The 18,721-nt window shown below is 38.9% G+C and overlaps 1 protein-coding gene across 2 annotated transcripts; it reads right to left on the bottom strand.

The window, feature by feature from the left end:
- Positions 1-334: 334 nt before the first annotated feature.
- On the bottom strand, positions 335-15,863 carry LOC111565233 (copine-3-like). 2 transcript variants are annotated; one of them, XM_023265283.3, is made up of 17 exons: positions 15,679-15,863; positions 14,010-14,158; positions 13,438-13,617; positions 12,403-12,477; positions 12,237-12,308; positions 10,927-11,007; positions 8,524-8,613; positions 7,518-7,616; positions 7,168-7,254; positions 6,999-7,058; positions 6,765-6,898; positions 6,489-6,543; positions 6,317-6,368; positions 6,029-6,162; positions 3,125-3,361; positions 2,693-2,804; positions 335-1,682 (listed from the first exon to the last, which is right to left on the bottom strand). In XM_023265283.3, exons 2-16 carry the CDS (start codon positions 14,139-14,141, stop codon positions 2,694-2,696), a joined length of 1,599 nt encoding a protein of 532 aa, XP_023121051.2. In that variant the 5' UTR covers positions 14,142-14,158; positions 15,679-15,863; the 3' UTR covers positions 335-1,682; position 2,693. The 2 variants fall into 2 exon arrangements, with proteins under 2 accessions (XP_023121051.2, XP_023121048.2); XM_023265280.3 differs by lacking the exon at positions 2,693-2,804.
- Positions 15,864-18,721: the final 2,858 nt, after the last annotated feature.

The raw sequence follows: 18,721 nt of genomic DNA, 5'->3' as shown, positions 1-18,721 counted from the left end.
GTAGGTGTGAATGAGAGTGTTTGTCTGTGTAGTCCTGTGACAGACTGGTGACTTGTCCAGGTGTCCCCTGCCTTCACCAGAAGTCAGCTGGGATAGACTCCAGCCCCCCATGACCCTAATAAGGATTAAGCATTGTGTAGATAATGGGTGGATGGATGTTTAGATAACATGTGAAATGGCTTGTTTATAAGTGAATATTGATCGAGCATATTTGTGTCATTTTGGAGAAATAAAAACTTCAGGACAGTGGTGTTAACTTCAGACAGTACCCAGTGTTGGTGGAGCTCCATAATGTGTTTTATGAGTGTTCAGTAACTCCATCATTAAATCTATATTGAGTCAGAGGCATTTTATTTGCAAGCTCAATGCACTTTCATTTCGTTAACACTAAGTAAGGCACATGACCCAATTCTGTGTAGACCACAAAGCAGCAACAAGACATGATACATCAGATACATTTTTATGTTTACCATATAAAAAAATAAACACTTCACAACAGAAATAGACACACTTGCATCAAATATATGCATAGATTTCAATGATCGGTACTGTATATGTAGTTTCTACAGTGTTACTATGTTTAATACTGAACTTTTGTGCAACTGTTGGTCCTTGTGTTTTAGGCTACATTATATGTAGAAAGCAAAGTATACAAAAGTAACTGGCACAATGAACAAACATAATCAGACTGACATAATACAACCAAATTTATAGTGAGACCTTCCAGTTTTAGCAATATTTCAGATTCATACTGTGGGTTTGGCACTGCATCGAGTGTAACAACTAGAACCTTGCAGTACATTACATTATAATAGAGGAGTGCAGAGAGGAGCGTGTGCAACAATACAACATTTTAGGAAATATATACTCTATGTGCCAAAAACGGAAAGCTATGCGGTATATGAACCAAAGTATGGTATTTTTGAGGATGTAAGCGTCACAAGCCTATATGTATTACTCGGTCATACCAGGTTACACTGCATTTATTGGTATTAAAAGATAATCTTTGTCATCTTAGTGAGCAAAAGCTGTTTATATAACTATTGTAATTTGATTCTGGTGCAATCAAACATGCATAAAAATAACTTGCTTGCTCCAATGATGAATTCAAAAAATAGTTTACAATCCAGTGCAGTGTTTCTGCGATGAGAATTGTTTTTTTTTTTTAAGGTGTCCTGTTTCAGCAAATGCTTATTCCAACTATTTTTTTAAAAGTGCAATTCACTACACATCAACCTATTCTTTCAAAATGATGGAATGATTGTGTTCTTTTTAAAGCACAAACTAACAGCTAAAATAAAACATGTATGCTACCATCTGACAGCAACAGCAGCTGGACCTATTTTAACACTTAAAAACAACAGACTGGTCAACAGAGTGGAGTGGTTGTCTTTGACTGCATGCTGTTTTGTCGTTAATGTGGTGAAATACAAACGCTGACTTAAGAAAGAGCAGGGAGAGGTTTGTCTAACTGCATGATGAGATAAAGCTGGAATCTAGTTTATGTCTGCAATAGATGAAAGTGGTCCATTTCTGGTTTGTTCTTTGTGGTATCACATGGTTCCTGCAGGGTTTGGTGCAGGAGTGGAGTTGGGTGGACTCAGCTTCATGGTATTGCAAAAGTCTACCACTTGACCTGGTACTTCAGCCAACACACTCTTTGCCAGTGCTTCTCGAGGAGCCTGAAGAGCAAAGAAAAACATTAGAAACTGTGAAGAGAAATAAAATACACAGTTTTTCATTGATTTATAATCACCACTGGCTTGAATAAATGAAGGGAACATGAATGACAAGTAGAAAGTCATGCAGATGAAGATTGTTTAAAGGAAAATTCCAAACTTCATTTTGGGAGTTCTTTTGTCATTTTGCCAGTTCTTTTGTCATTTTGCCAATCAATCCTTCTTTTGAAGCTGCCTTTTGAAGTTGTACCTTTTGCATAGGTAGACTTTACATTGGTAGAAGTAGTGAGGATTCAGCTCAGAGGCAGTTACCTCGCAATACCTGCCCAATTAACTACCATCAGCCACCCCAAGCAATCTGCCACACAGACCAAGTAAAACTGCAGCATCAAAACCCCTGAGTGGACTGAACTGGACAAGCAGTTACTTTATACCTCAAGTCATATTTAAACCCCAGCCTAACATTGTGTAGGTCTCCCTTGTGCCACCAAAACAGCTGTGACCCATGAAAACCCTACTACTGTTGCCATGAAGGAGTGTACATGGTCTGCAACAAAGTTTAGCTAGGTGGTACATGTCAAAGTAATATCCAACAAGTTTTAATAGCAATACACTGAAACTTGACCATGAATCGCTCAGACCTTTACATCCATTTTTCCTGACTGTTCACATGCTGCCTAAACCCCTTGACCGGTGCCATTTTAACAACATAATCAATGTTAGTCACTTCACTGGTCAGTTTTTCATGTTGTGTCTGATCTGTGTGCCACATATTAATGTAACATTTAGGAGTTTTCCTTTCCTTGATTGTTCATCAGTGTCAGTTCTTCACACTGATGAAGAATCTTAAGCAAAACAAGTTAGAAAAGTAGGAAGGAGGACATTTGATAGCATTATGATAGAAATCATTACATGTGGTGATTCATGCAGTGATTTAGTTAGGCTGTTATTCGTAAAGGCGAAGCAAAAACTAGGACGATGCTAGGGCTTATGTGTTATGATATTTGGGGTACCCTAAGAAGGATTGGGATCGTGTGGAGGCTTCAGTTTGAATAAACTGAAGAAGGAGGCCACTTGCTGAGGTAACTCGGCCAAAACGCTTTGGGCAAGAGCCTGGCTGGGCGCCTGAAAAGAAATAGATAAACAAGGCAAAGAGATAAACTAAGTGAGATTTAAGTTGAGGGTGTGGGAATCGCAGTGTTTGGACAGGAAGAGTATACTGGAATTGGATGGAGAAACTACTCTACTATATTCATGATCCTGACGTCAGTCAACCCAAAAATGACGCAGTGAAATGATCAGAAAAAGTTTGAAATGCATGCAGTTTTTTGCGATCACTTGGCTTATTGAGAAAAATCAGCAGAAATCACAGCAAACATTTATGAATAAACTTCGATAAAGCAATGAGTAATGGAAGCATGTCCGATGTTTTCACTTTGACTTACATTTTTGAACTGCCTGAATGGCACAAACTGCACAATGTCTCTCATGGCAGGCTCGCCACTCAGAGAGCGCAGACGGCCATCATCTCCATCCAAGAACTCCATGGCACTGAAGTCCGCCCCTCCTACCCCGACGATGATGATAGACATGGGCAGACGAGAGGCGTTGACGATGGCGTTGCGTGTATCATCCATGTCTGTGATGACTCCGTCAGTGATGATCAGCAGAACAAAGTATTGCTTAAGGAGGACAACAAGAAGATATTTGTAGAACAGCAATTTATTAGCTGTCTGAGCTGCATGTGAGAAGCATCTTAGTTTTCATCAAAATCACAGCAATATGTAGTCTGGCATGACCAATGTGTACTTGAGGGATACTGGCCACTGTACAAGATCAATTCCCAATGTATTGTTGAAAGATCAGTTCATTCACTGCTGACACTGCTCATCACTTCTAAGAAGTTAATCACACTTCTATGCTCACAGAGTTCCAAGATAAATCCAACAATTGTTATTCCCTCTAATAGGCATACAAATCTGATAACTATGGGCCTGGCATCTGAAAATAGCTTCAAAACTAATCACTGCGGAAATATCCTTATTATCCGGTTGTTCTGGATCAAGCTATAATCAAATTTATCGCTCCCCTGTAAAGATTATACATGAAATTAGTACGGAAAGGCTTTTATCCTGATCCTGTTTAATGTGGCAAAACTAAATATTACCTGTGGGAAAAAAATCGTTGTGTGACAGACAGTAGCACTGCAGAAGTAATAATAAAATTCCTGTGCAGGACCGTTGGGAACGGCACTGCCATGCCACTCGCTTAAAACTTGTCCTGTACCTCTCAGAGGAATCATGTCCTTGAATTATAGATTAACGGATTCACAGAAAATTTTTTAACAAATCCCTTTTGATACAATTTTGGCAGATGTAAGCAGTTTTCTCTTCTCATCGGTACAGTCTCTATATTTCCTGTGGTGTTGCTCCACTTTGTGTTAAGTGCAGTTTCAAGATCAGTCTTCAGATTTGATGTTGTAGAAAAGTGAAGCTGTTTTTTACAGCTTTATATTTGTTTACTGCCATATTTGATTGTATGAGCCCTAGGATATTTTCATTGTAATTTCACTACCTTTTTAGTTCCTTTTCTGGTCACTAAAAGAGCTAGCCATGAATGCTGCATTGTTTATTTTCTCTGCCAAATAGTTTAGTGGGCAAATTAACGTGGGTTGTTGTTAAGTTCTTCTTCGTAGTTTGACTGTCTTACTGGACAGAACAATGATGTTGTAACTTTGTGCAGATATAGTTTGAAATCAGGCAGTCTGATTTGCTGCAAGGAAACAAGTTCTGGACATAGAACTGAGGCTGGGTTAACAGTACAGGAGTATTGAAATCAGATTTTGAAATCGGGTTGCATCACAAACTAAACAAATACTGTTCTCCCTAATCTCAGACATTCACATACTACAAGATTTGAAAAATAATGGTGCATCATACATTACAGGATACTATTAAGAATATGGTGCCACAGGAGGCAGTCATAGAGCTGTGTACCACTTCATGCAACTCCATGGAGGAGCAAATGGAAACAAATTAGAGGCCGTGGTGTGACAAACTACTGTAAGAGCAATAAAAACACAATCCGTATGTGAGAAGCTCAGGAGAGTTAAGACTGGATCTGTAAACCCCTCACATCACCAGATTACTTGGACCAAACATGGAGTCAGACCAAGAACCCAGAACACAGTGTCACCCCTTAAACTGTTGGGAGAGGAGGAATCAAACTACTGTAGAGTGATTCCTGGCAAACAATATTCCAGAGTGAGTTCTTACTTTGTCTCAAATAATTGTATAGGCTTTGTAAGAGGATTAACCACTGTACAACTACACAAATTCAGTGATGTATTTCGGGCATTTTTGTCCTGAATTTAAAAAGGACAGTGGGGAGACAGAGTCAAAGTTCAGGAGAGACAGACAGTAGAATAACATGCAGCAGGTGGTCACACCGTATGGCATGTGCTCTACCCACTTGGCCATCGCAACACCCAATAACTCTTACAACTTTAATAGAAACTGGTTTAAAAACCTGTACAACTTGAGACACAACCAGCATACCAAAATACATTCCATAACCAGCAGCATGACAACAATGCGTAGAATGCAAGCTCACAGCATGGGACTTTCCTCACTTTCAATTAGGGTATCAAGTATGTAAAGTAGGTTGTTTCATTCTGTACAGGTTTGCTATTCATTTAACCTATTGAGTGGAGTTATGCGACAATCGGGATACATGAATCCTTCCTTTTGTCTGTGCACATTACTCAAAAACGGACAAACGGATTTGGATGAAATTTTCAGGGAAGATCAGAAATGACACAAGGACCACCTGATTAGATTTTGGCAGTGATGCAGCTTATAGTCTGGATCCATGGATTTGTTAAGGATTTCCCATTGAGATAGCAGCACGGCGTCACTGTAACTATGACTATAAGTGAACATATCAGCTGCCTGCTCATGATCACATGATTGCGATCCTCCTACAAATGCACCGCTGCCAACTTATTAGAAATGATACAAGGACAATTGATTAAATTGTGGGGGTGTTTCCGAATCCCATCAATTCCCCCCGCCTGCTACATATTTAGGTAAGGCGATTTGGTATCTGTACATAACATACACATGCATAACACGCCTGTGTTCAGCACAAGGCCAGGGAACGAACGCGCAGTACTCTGCCAAGAACTGCGCCCTGAGTGCTTTTCTTGTTTTTGTTTTGTTTTCAGAACAGTCTTGACTATTTAGATCTTTCAGCACTTGATAGTATAACATTTGCACATGTTTTTGTATATTAGCCTTTAGATTGAGGGATAAATATTGTATATGATTACTGTACTGACAAATACTCACCGATGCAGTGGTCTGCTGGAGGGCTTGCTTAGCAAAGCAGGCCACATGGTTAATGATAGGAGAGAAGTTGGTTGGACCATAGAGTTTGACCTGAGGCAGACAAACCCTGTAGGCCTCCACCACACCTTCAATGCCTGCACACACATTCAACACAGTAGGGATCAAACTTTAACTCACACACTGGAACATCAGTACTACAATATATTAAACTGCATGTGTACTGAAGATAACCATCAGCAGTTTTAATTTGTCTTAAAATATATATTAACAAATGATCTGTCAACAAACCTGCACAAAATGGACTTGATGGGTTGAAATTGAGAGGAAACTCATGGGAAACCTGGAACACAATGCCATCAGATATAATTTCCTGTGCCAAACCACTAAATAACCCTTCAGTCAGATAACAGTCTTATCTTTGACAGGTGTTTGTGGTCTCATATTAAAATGCAAGCTTTACCTGCCACGTGGGTGGAATCTGTGCTCCAAAGCCAAATGCAGGAAACATCTTGTCACTACACACAAAAGACACATGATACTATTAGAGGAGTGACAACGTATTTTGTCATTCAAATTCGAGCCACAGCGTACACAAAGACATGTAAGCTACGCTGCCAAAAGGCTGACACATTAAGCAATGAAGCTGGATGGGAGTTTTTGAGCAAGATTTGGTCAAAAATTTGGAACTAATTTACTGTACACAAATTACCATTTTATACGTGAGACACAGTCCTACCTGTCATAATCCTGGATGACGTTGCCCACAGACCAGATAGCTGAGAGGTATTCATTAACACCCTGAGGACTAATGTAATGCAGTGACTGGGGAGACCTGGGATCCCCGTTGGAGCCTGTAAAGTCAACAGCCACCTAATGCATGGAAATAACAGATGCAGATATTGTCAGATTTATCACTGACAGAGAATACAAACAAATGAAAATGGGCATTAATATAGAAGCCAAGACTCACAGTGAAGTTGATCTGACAGCCTCCCATAATATAATCCAGAAATGTATACTCTTTCACCACCTAAAAGATAAAGTATCTGTCTTGTAGTAGAGTACTGGACAATAAGTAACATCAAATCCACAATGCTGCTTTTCAAGGGACAACATATTTTACTAAAACCCTTACACACCTGGCATAGCTTTACACTCACAACACCAGAGTTCTTGTAGCCCTTCTTCTTCTGTTTCTTTTTACTGTTGATGCATTCAAACTCAGCCTGCAGAAACGAAACAGAAAGAAGATCTTTGTCAAAGTCAAAATACCATGAAAACAACAGCTCCATTTTCCATTTTGCTGCTCTTAACTAAACTAATTCACAATGACTAGTTAAAAGGCATCTCATCCTCCATAAATAATTTAATTACAATAACACAAAATAAAATAAGAATAAGCAGCATCAAGCTTAAGGAGACTGTTAAAGTAAGATTTAAAATACTGGTTGCTACATTGCTCAAACAATGTACAAACACACTCTCATACCGGAGAAGACCGTGACGCTTCTTGGAGGCGTGTCAATGTGGTCTCAAAGATTCCAATAAGATCATGTGAGCCATCGCTGTCATAATCATAGCACTCAACCTGAAAAAAGGTAAAACATTTGGATGCATTTGAGGAGAAAGGTAAGGAAACCATTTATTCACAGTGCAAGAAAAAAGCTCCACCAGTTCAGACAGTTCACCCAAACAACAAAAAATAATCCATAAACTTGAGAGCAGTTTTTAAAGGAATATTCTCAATGAAAACTGTTCACACTATGGATTATCCACAGTAAGTGAGTCACCTCAAAATACTATAAACATCAATTTTTGGGGATTGGAAGCAAATTATAATAAAATCTGGAAAGATAAAACCCAAACTATATGAACTGTCAGATACCATTAGAGGTAAATGAGAGAAGGTTTTTGCCATCAGAGTGAACGGTCTCTCTAAGTTTATTATAAAACTGGGGACAAACAAAACAGAAGAAACAGATAACATGCAAAAGTGAGATCTGAAACACAAATCTCTGTAATACTTGTGTGCTAGACAGAAGCTGGGAGTAAAATGACATAGAGAAGAGTATGTGTAGATTCAGACAAATGTTTGTATGATAAGATCAGGTTGGATGAAGAAAACCTGGAGAGCCGAGGGCCTCTGAGACGATGTCTGACGTTGTTCCCCACCTACTCTATTCACACACACTCCACCCAGTAAGTGATGGTAAGATGAAAAGACAAACACTAGAACTCTGGGTAACTTACTTGTCCTGTATGGTGGGAAACTGCTTCCTTCCTGACATGTTTGCTTCGGAGGTTAAAAAATATATATTTATATATTGTCAAGTTCTTACTAAATCAGTTAATCTGTTTGGAGATGTCTGAATGAAAGCATGAAAAGCATGTTATGAGCATTGAAATAATCAGTGCTATTTGAATTAAACCAATGTTGTTGTAGGTGCAAGTCTCAGTTTAAACACGTTCTACATTTGTGAGTGGTCAATGTTTACTTTTATTGGTTTGTCCATGTCTCCTCCACAGAGGGACTGCAGGGGGATTCGGAAAGGCCTCCATGTTGGATTCAAGTTGTTCTTCACCACCTGAGAACACAATGAATGAAAATTATACAAATGCACAATTCTCCATCAGGAACAAATCACATTTAGTCATCACTTTTTTGAATTCACAATTATGTCAATGTGTCTCAGGAAATATTGGAAATGTTCTTTTTAGCTCAAGTTGAAGGAGGGCCATGTTGGTGTTTGACTGACAGCAGCTGGGACTTAAAGATAAAATAGATAAACTGAACTGTACAAAGCAGGAGCAGACAGTGTGCTCTACTGAGGAAATAAGACCATCTCAAACTCTAATCAGTGATGTCTGCAGTTACGTTTACATGCTCTTTAATGTGCTGCAGCTGAGCATGGATTACTACTTAGCCTGCAAAGTGACATTAGTGGTGCACTTTTCCCTGGTGAATGTTTGTCTGGTGGCTCATTCAACAAGCTAATAGTTCAGTAAGCACACTAACGTGGGTTGTTGTTGAGTAGTTTGACTGTCAATGATGAACAATGAACAATGATGTTGCTACTTTGTGCAGATATGGTTTGAAATCAGGCAGTCTGATTGGCTGTATGGAAACAAGTTCTGGACATAGAACTAAGGCTGGGTTAATATTACAGGAGTATTGAAATCAGATTTTGAAATCGGGTTGCATCACAAGCTAAACAAATACTGCTCTCTCTAATCTCAGACATTCACATACTACAAGATTTGAAAAAATAATGGCGCATCATACATTACAGGATACTGTAAAGAATACTGTGCCACAGGAGGAAATAAGGGAGCTGTGTACCACCTCATGCAGCTCCATGCAGAAGAAAATGGAAACAAACTGGAGGCCGTGGTGTGACAAACTACTGTAAGTGCAATAAAAACACAATCAGTATGTGAGAAGCTCAGGAGTTAAGACTGCATCTGTAAACCCCTCACATCACCAGATTACCTGGCTCAAACATGGAGTCAGATCAAGAACCCAGACCAGAATGTCACCCCTCCGATTGTTGGGAGAAGAGGGCTGGAACTGGGGTAAATCAGCCTCAAACTACTGTAGTGTGATTCTTGGCAAACAATATTCCAGAGGAGTATTTCTAAACTAGGTAGCATCATCACAAAAAAAACGTCATCACTGGTGAGTTCTTACTTTGTCTCAAATAACTGCATAGGCTTTGTAAGAGGATTAACCACTGTACATCTAAACAAATTCAGTGATGTATTTCGGGCATTTTTGTCATGAATTTAAAAAGGACAGTGGGGAGACAGAGTCAAAGTTCAGGAGAGACAGACAGTAGAATAACATGCAGCAGGTGGTCACACCGTATGGCATGTGCTCTACCCACTTGGCCATCGCAACACCCAATAACTCTTACAACTTTAATAGAAACTGGTTTAAAAACCTGTACAACTTGAGACACAACCAGCATACCGAAATACATTCCATAACCAGCAGCGTGACAACATTGTGTAGAATGCAAGCTCACAGCATGGGACTTTCCTCACTTTCAATTAGGATATCAAGTATGTAAAGTAGGTTGTATCATTCTGTACAGGTTTAAAATCAGATGGACGGTGCAGTTCTGCTGAACGAAAGTTATTTTCAATCACTGTCACCACATTTGTGTACTGATGGGAAATCACTCTGACTAGATCTATATTCTTAGCTTTTCTACAGTTACGAAGTTGAGAAATATTATTGTTTGCAAAGGAGAAATTACACAGATTACTGCAATGTAAGATGCGGAGTGTTGTGACCAATTTCAATATATGTTGCAACCTGTATTTCCTGGATGCCCGGGGTTGAAATTCCCACTACAAGAACTTGCTCCACATGTAAAAGACAACACATTCATATAAATACAGTGCAAATAACCTAAAACAAATCATAAACTTAATTGTCAAATCTGACCGATGAGCCAGAGACGTCTCTAATTCAGTTACACCCTTAAATTCTGTGTCTGCATCCTCACTCGCAGTAACAACATGTGCTCATAAAATTTAATTGGCCTGAGACAGAGAGTGACATACTCTCTGCAGCTGTTAAGTGAGAGCACAGGAGGAGAGTTACAGAATCTATTGTTGCAGAGGGCACCCATTCAACATTCTGACTTTCCTCTTTAGACAAATGTGAGCTTGGCCCAATATGCCATATTATGTAAAGGCTGTGGTGAAACAGTTAGGCCACCAGTGGTTCCTCCTTCAGCACAGGCTAGTTTGGAATAAAAACACAAAAGGGAAAAATCTGTTTGTCTCCTGTTAGTTTTATCAACTTCTCCTGCAGATTTGGAATATTTAGACATATTCTAAAGCTGTTATACAGCCAGTAGCAGATGTGTATTTTTTAAAAGTGGGTTTACCTCTGTCCTGTGAGCCAGCTGCCATCCAGTTCCTGTCTGCTTGTAGAACTCCAGGTAGGGGTCGGACTTCCCAAAGAAATCCTGGGTAAAAATAAAGAAATGAGACATACTAGTAAGTAAAAGAAAACTGAATATACAGGGGGTCCTCGGTTTACGACGTCCTCGACCTACAGCGTTTCAGCGTTACATCGGAACTCATTACATGGAACTAGTTGGTGAGCGGAGTGGATGTATACGTTGTCACGCAGCGCTATAAGTTGTTTACATTCTCCGGTTGTACGCCACAATGGACTGTTTGCTTCACTTCCCTCAAGTAAACGATACAGAAACATAAAAACTCTAACTTCCAGACTGAAAAACTGTTTTTATCCCAGAGCTGTCCAATCCATTTCCCCCCTGCACACAAACACACAGCCACACTGTGTGCAAAAAGGAACTGAGCCTTGCACTGGACAGTAATTTACCTCTCATCCTACTGCTCATGTGCACTAATTCCATTTACATATTTATATTTTTGAGAATTTTCTTTATTTTATTTTATTTTATTTGTATATAGTGTGCTGTTTTATATTTTTTTTTATCTATAGCTGGGAGTCACCAATCAAAATTTCGCTGTGTGCAAACAAAATGACAATAAAGATTCTTGATTCTTGAAAAGGAAAGCCATCTCCATGGAACAGAAATTAGATATAATAAAATGCTCGGAACAGGGTGAAACACCGACGAACATCGGTCAAGTTGTAAAAACAGTGCAACATATTGTAGCGACCCTCTGTGATGAATGAGTGAGATTTTATCCTGTTCTCTGGTTGTTTACTGAACCTTCACACAGGCTACTGTGGGCTGTAGCCAACACCAAAATAACTACAAAAACCCCATAACTTAGCTACAGAATTAGCCGTCGTTTCCAGCTCTCTCTTGGTCGACGCACACACTACTGCTGACTCTGAGCCAATCAGAGGTGAGCTAGCTAAACATGGCACATTCACTGACATTAGGTAAATCTGGAACTGAACAATAAACATGAAACCTCAACATCAACAACAATATCAGTCTGTTACAATATTCTGTTATCTTCTTGTAAAATGACTCATACGTGCATGAAAGTCATTAGTATTTGTGACTTTTCCTAAGAACTGATTGATATCGTGATGCACGTAACAGCTTTGTTTACATTTTCAGTTGCAACTTACAGCAAAAATCAACTTACGTCAATCCGCAGGAACGGAACTCCAACTTAAGTCAAGAACCCTCTGTATAAGAATTTTAGCAAGTAAAGAATGTAAAATTTTAACTAGAGTCCATCCTACCTTGTTATCTAGTTTCCGTGCTTCCACCTCGAAATTTGCCACCCTGTTGTCTTTTATTTCCTCCGCACTGATCTACAGAGCGAAAGATGAATAATTAAGACAACTGACATAAACACAGCAAAACAACATCATACAACATTTCTCTAAAGCTCTCTTTGCCACTCACTGTGATGGTGCCTTTTCCCGCAGGCGACTTGTTCTTCAAGACAAGCGGTCTGGTCAGTTTCTTACTGGATACAACCTAAATGCAAGTCAGTAAAAACAGTAAGCACTCTGACAGAGATCAGCAGCTGCAGCAAAAGCGGTCGAGTGAATACGCTCAGCCAGCAGAACAGTTGATGAATGCAGCCTGCAGACAACAAGGCGAATGGCATCCGTAACAATAACACACAATTTCCATCTGCGGTCGAATTACACCGACAGTGTCCAATCTGCAACTGTTTATCAGGAAATATAATGCTTCATCTCCAACATGGTAAACAGTGGTGTCTTCTTACAGCACAGTATGCATCCTATCACTATCGCATCTGCAAAACTTTGCCTAGCTTATTATAAAGGTGAGGAAACAAAATCTTCAGCACTATTCATTTTTTTTGTAATTCTAAAGCAATGTTATTTTTTTTTTTACATTCCTTTGGATAACAATTTAATCCTTAAAAGACTGACTGAAGCACTGAGGTCTTGTACTTGTTGACCCTATAAGATTTACAGGTTCGAACACTGCCAGGGTTACAGCTAAAATAATATCTTACACACCTAAAAACACATATATTGCAATACACAATTGTAATTATGGTCAGATCTACTCATGCTGTCATGATAGGGCAGTGATAATAATAATTCACCTACACATTCACACAGTATGTAATGTTTTGCCAGCTTTTTTTTTCCACTTTTAGTCTGTATCATGCCCTTGAACTTCTCAAAACTGTTTGTTCTTCTTGTGAGAATAATGCCGGTCTAGACTTGTTTGTGTTTTCATCAATCATCTGATGCCAGTGCCATCCCTTTCATGTAAACGCATTCATAATGAGGTTCAGAAACTCTGTCTTGACTTACTGGGTTGATAACCAGCTTTGTGTGACCACTTAGTGCAACTGCGGTTGTTAGGCTTAGGGAAGTAAGACAGCATACAGATATCCTGGGTATGTTGTGTTTGCTTTGTAGAACGGGCCTCATGGAGAAGAGAGGAAGACCTCACCTGACCCAGGGTGCAATCAAGTTCCCCCAGGAAGTCATCATCACTCAGGTCAATAGTCTTGTTGTCGATGTCATAAATCCCAAACTTCAGCTTCTGCACCATTTCAAAGTAGTAGTCAATGACAAACTTTTTGGCAAACTTCGGGTCGAGGCAATTCTGGACTTTCTCTGTACGTTCCACCTGTTGGGAAAGAATGAATCAGACGTCTGAGAAACAACAAGGCTGTAAACGGTGTAAATGGTAGTTTGCACTGATTAACATGAAGTGATGGAAAAGGAAATGGAAACTTTCCTATACAGGGTTAATGATTAACACTGCGTTGACATCTTGTCTTGCAGAAGGAACTATGACATAACCATCCACACCTGTATAATTACATATATCCCACATAATCTGCTTTTCAGCGGAGGGGAGGTTTCTCAGGCAGCTATTATTACCTTTCATAATAAATGTTATTGCAGAATGCTTGACACTAAGACAAAATTAGTTTGGCTTGATTTAAGCACCTTCACCACTGTTACCAACGTCTGTTATTAACGATTAATGATTCCAGATCTGTTCTCTATACTGACCTCATACCACTGGGAATTAGAGCTGCTCATTAACAGGACGCACAGAGGGTCCGACTTGGAACCGATGTCTTTGTCCAGGAGGTTCTGACAAGACACAGTCAGCTCCACCTTGGTTACACACTGAGCAGCCATGTCTGACTGTAAACGAGCTGGAGAAACAATACAGACAGATAGGTGTAAATAAAGCAGAAATCATGCCAAACACATGTGGGCTATTAAAGCCCAGGGGTTTATACACGAATTGAAAAGGTTCCACATACACATTTAAAGACATCACTTCCCAAAACAAAATATATCAAAACAGGCCAGAAGAGAAAGCCTGCTTAAATGTGTGTTGAATCAGCGCGGAAATGAGAAAAGTTGAGAGTAAAAAATTGAATGTTATACAGAATACCTGAAAAAGTCACTGCATTATGTCATTATATTTTGAATTGTTACCTGAATTTTGTTTTTCTGTATAAAAATAAAGACATTTCCTCCAGAAATGATGCAGAAAATGAACAAACATAAAATAAAGTAGGATTAGAAAACAGACAAACAGCATCACAAATCTATCAGTGATTTCTTTATACTGTATACAAACAGCTAGGTGTGAGTAAAACGCATTTAAATGAATCGTTAAGAGCATTTCATCATGTTTCATCAAGACCCTTGAAGTACAGACATTATTTTGGTAAATATAAGTGTATAAATTTCATGAAAATATATTAATTTGCACTACTGGGGTAACTGACATTAAAAAAATGCAGACAAAATGTTTTTACGGTTGTACCTTAAATCTATGAGTTTAATTTGATTAACAATGACATTATACGTTTTGTGGAAGCATCTATTCCTATGTCTGCTCTGTGCCCTTGATTATAACCAATCCAGTTCTTTTAAGCTATTGCATTAGCCTTAAATGAACAATTCAACCGATCTTCCACTTGCCAATGTGTGATAGCAGCTCCTTAAATTGTTACTTAAATATTATTAATGCATCAAACTGGCTTGATTTCATGATCATTTCTTCCATATGTATATAAAATCCATCAGTAAATCGCGTTAAATACAGTGTAAACAAGCTTATTAGACACATCAAGCCCTTACAGTCTGATCATCAGGAACGGTATCATAGTACTGCCTATAAACAGTCCAAATGTCATGCCTTATTACACTATAAGCTGCTCTTTTTTACACAATTATTCGCGATCATGTGCATATTATAACTGGCTGATCCAAACAAAAGCCCCTGTATACGTTTAGTAACTATACAACCGCTTTTTGACACATCCGCCACATTTACACAACAGCAGTAAACACACCCGACCACCTCCCTGTGTAAACTACCGCCGGAGCTAACTTCAAAGTACGCCATTAGCAACAAATAAAACCAATTTAGCTCATGAGTTCAGTTTCGCAAAGGTGCATAAAACAGAGGAGCCTCTATTGCTCGGAGCTACTCGTGAACCAGTCACAGACTCTCATGGAAAATATGACACAACGGGCAAAACTGAGGTGTAACGGGTGGGGAACACAGCAGCGAATGGATAACTAAAGTACGACGGATAACAGGAGGCTAGCAGGCTAATAGTGCCGCTCAATCTGATTAACAGAAAACTAATTAGCTTAGCTTCGCTTGCTGCGTTAGCTTCCGCATAACTAGATGCTAACCGAAGTTCAAGCTTACCGTTTAAGATTCAGGGCTGGTTACAGAACTCACGGGAGGAAAATTCCTCAACTAGGGATGTTTTCTCTGGACTACCAGCGTCACTTCCACTGACAAAGTGTCGCCTCAGCAGCTCTGTATTATAGACCGAGTTTGCTCAGCCCTCAGCTCGACCGACCAACTACGCCCACCCAGAACAGCTCGCCCCCGCTGAGCTGCGCCCCGCCTGGGAAGTGGACGAGGGCGGGCGGCGCCTCTGCTCCTGTGTGGTGTCCAACTCTACTTTCACATCTGTGGGTCTCAAACAATTAGAATTAGGTGGGAAACGTAAATTTTCACGTAAACTTTCACATATTCTACATCCAATACACATAAAGTGTAATATAAAGGCTTTTTTGTTTTGTTTAAATTTTGATAATTAAGACTTCAAGCTCATGGAAATCCGAAATCCAGTACCTCAAATTACTAGAATATTTCCTAAGATCAATTTTTAAAAATTTTATAAGATAGAAATGTTCTACTTTTGAAAAGTATGTTAGTTTCTACAGTCAATGTTTTATTTGTATCAATATATATTTGAGAGACTTTTGAAATCAATGGGATACATTTTGCATACATTTTATTAAAAGTTAAAAAAAAAAGTTTTTTATGTTCATTATGATCATGTCTTTGCAAATTCCATAATTATTTGTTATGGAAACAATCACTTGTTAATAAAAATGACTGGATATCACTAAAATGCCAATAACCGTACACATTTAATACCAACCACCTTCTAATTAGCTAAACAATAATAAAATGACCTGATTCAAAAAAGTTTTGATTGTGTTCTTTTATTAAGTTGAGATAATCGTGACGGACATTTCTTTTTTGGCAATATAACAAATTTTATATGGAAAATAACAAATTGGATCTGTGTCTGAGAAATCACTTTCAACTAAGTTACTCATTACAAAAACACCTCTCAAGGAAGTGTGTTAATTCCAGATCACATGACCTGCTCCACATGACGTCATTTCCTCCTGAAGAAAAGACTGGCAAGACTCCAAGGCTTTCTGAGTTATTTAATATAAAGTAGTGTGTGAGTCAAGTGTGGATTTATGGCATGTCAACAGGTTTACTACAATATCTTTAGAAATAACTTTCAATTTCAGTTTTACTTAACTGTATATATAATATTTAGATGAATATTTCTCTAAAATGTCATGTGGTGTTTGGTTGTAGGTGGTCATGTTAATTTTAGGCCTGAAAAGAGCAAAAATGTCAACTATGATACAAAAAGTCCCACAATTATATATTGACCATTTTATACTTTTATACTTTACTAATACACTTTATTTGAATTACTGCATCAATGCAGCATGGCATGGAGGCAATCATCCTGTGACACTGTTGTTGTTGGAGCTCAGATTGCTTTAATAGCAACCTTCAACTCATCTGTATTTTTATATTCAGTGTTTTTCAACTTCCTCTTGACCACAGATGGGGTTTTGTAGAGTTCAGGTCAGATGAGTTGGCTGGCCAATCAAGCACAGTAATGTCACGGTCAGTAAACAGTTTGGTTGTAGTTTTGGCTCTGTGGTCAAGTGCTACATCCTGCTGCATCTCAATAAATCCGCATCTCAATAAAGCTTGTCAGCAGATGGGAACAGGATGCATGGACGCTGCCTTGACTTTGGCCGTAATAAATCACAGTTCACATACACTGGCCGATGACATGGCACCATTAATCATCACAGACTGTGGAAACTTCATACTGGACTTTAAACACGTTGTATTCTGTGCCTCTTCATCCAGGCCCGAAGACTTTTATTTCCAAATGAAATGCAAAATTTATGTTAATCAGAAAGGACGACTTTGGTACATTGAGCTTTACCTCTTCAGCACAGGTACAATACTTCTGATGCTGTCTCTGGTTCAGAAGTGGCTAAATATTAGGAATGCAAGAGTTTCAGCCTCTTTGAAGACGTCTGTGCTTGGTGGATCTTAATACACTGACACCAGCCTCAGTCTCTTTCTTGTGAAGATCTTACCAAGTTTTTAAATCAGCTTGTCTTGACAATCCTTTCAAGGCTGCAGTTATTCCTGTTGCTTGTGTACCTTTTCCTACCATAAATTTGCCTTCCACTCGACTATTCATTACTACTTGTTTGCTTCAATGCAGCACTCTGCCCACAGCCAGCCTCTTCATCAATGACCTTCTGGATAACTTTCAAGTCAGCCGTCTGCTTCATGATTGTGGTTGTATGTACTATGCTACATAGAGGTATAGTGTTTATCCTGTGAGAAGAGCAATTTACTGAAACTCAAAATTAGTCTAATATTTTGAGATAGGTCATCCAAAATCTTTGAGCTGTAAGCCATAATTATCCATTGGTCTAGCCATTATCTATACACCGCTTAATCCTCATTAGAGTCACATCTGTGGACACCTATGGACAATTTAGAATCACCAACCTCAGCATGTTTTTGTACTGTTGGAGGAAGTCAGAGTACCTGGTGAAAACCCAGTCATGCGCAGGTAGAACATGCAAACTCCATGCAGAAAGATCCCAGGGCTACACGAACCGGGGATCTTCTAGCTGTGGGGCGACAATGTTAACAACTGAGTCACTGTACAGCCCAAATCACAATTATCTAAATAAAAATGTAAAAATATGAAACCTTTTCATGTCTGAGATGCACTAGTAAAGATAAAGATTTCAGGGGGGGATGCAGGTGGTATGTCCCCTTCAGTATTAGAACGTGTGAATTATAAGAAGCAAAGGACTATAAAGTTAGGGTCTCATTTCTCCAGCATTTCAAATACAGATGGAGTGTCCTATGTTCTGAACGTGCAGAAAGTTTTAAACATGAGCAGAAATATTACTGAAAAAAAATGAATTAAGTTGTCATTGGTGTAAAAAGGTGCCACATACACATTTAAATAAGCCACTTCCCTAAACAAAATACACCAAAAAAAAAAAAAGCCAGAAATGAAAACCATGTCTAAACGTTCACTATATTTTGAATTGTCACGATATCTGAATTTGGTGTTTCTGTACATAAGTAAAGACATTTCCAC

Source organism: Amphiprion ocellaris, chromosome 22, assembly GCF_022539595.1.
Source record: "Amphiprion ocellaris isolate individual 3 ecotype Okinawa chromosome 22, ASM2253959v1, whole genome shotgun sequence".
Lineage (NCBI taxonomy): Eukaryota > Metazoa > Chordata > Actinopteri > Pomacentridae > Amphiprion > Amphiprion ocellaris.
Note: the sequence above shows the minus strand (reverse complement) of the source record. Positions and strands in the feature narration are given on the sequence as shown.

Excerpts from the sequence above, each read along its gene's own strand:
- LOC111565233 (XM_023265280.3), bottom strand. The coding sequence starts at position 14,141 with ATGGCTGCTCAGTGTGTAACCAAGGTGGAGCTGACTGTGTCTTGTCAG. Across the intron at positions 6,163-6,316 it reads ATCAAGTCCATTTTGTGCAG|GCATTGAAGGTGTGGTGGAG; the intron begins GTTTGTTGACAG and ends ATGTGTGTGCAG. Across the intron at positions 1,683-3,124 it reads CATTCAGGCAGTTCAAAAAT|GCTCCTCGAGAAGCACTGGC; the intron begins GTAAGTCAAAGT and ends TTTGCTCTTCAG.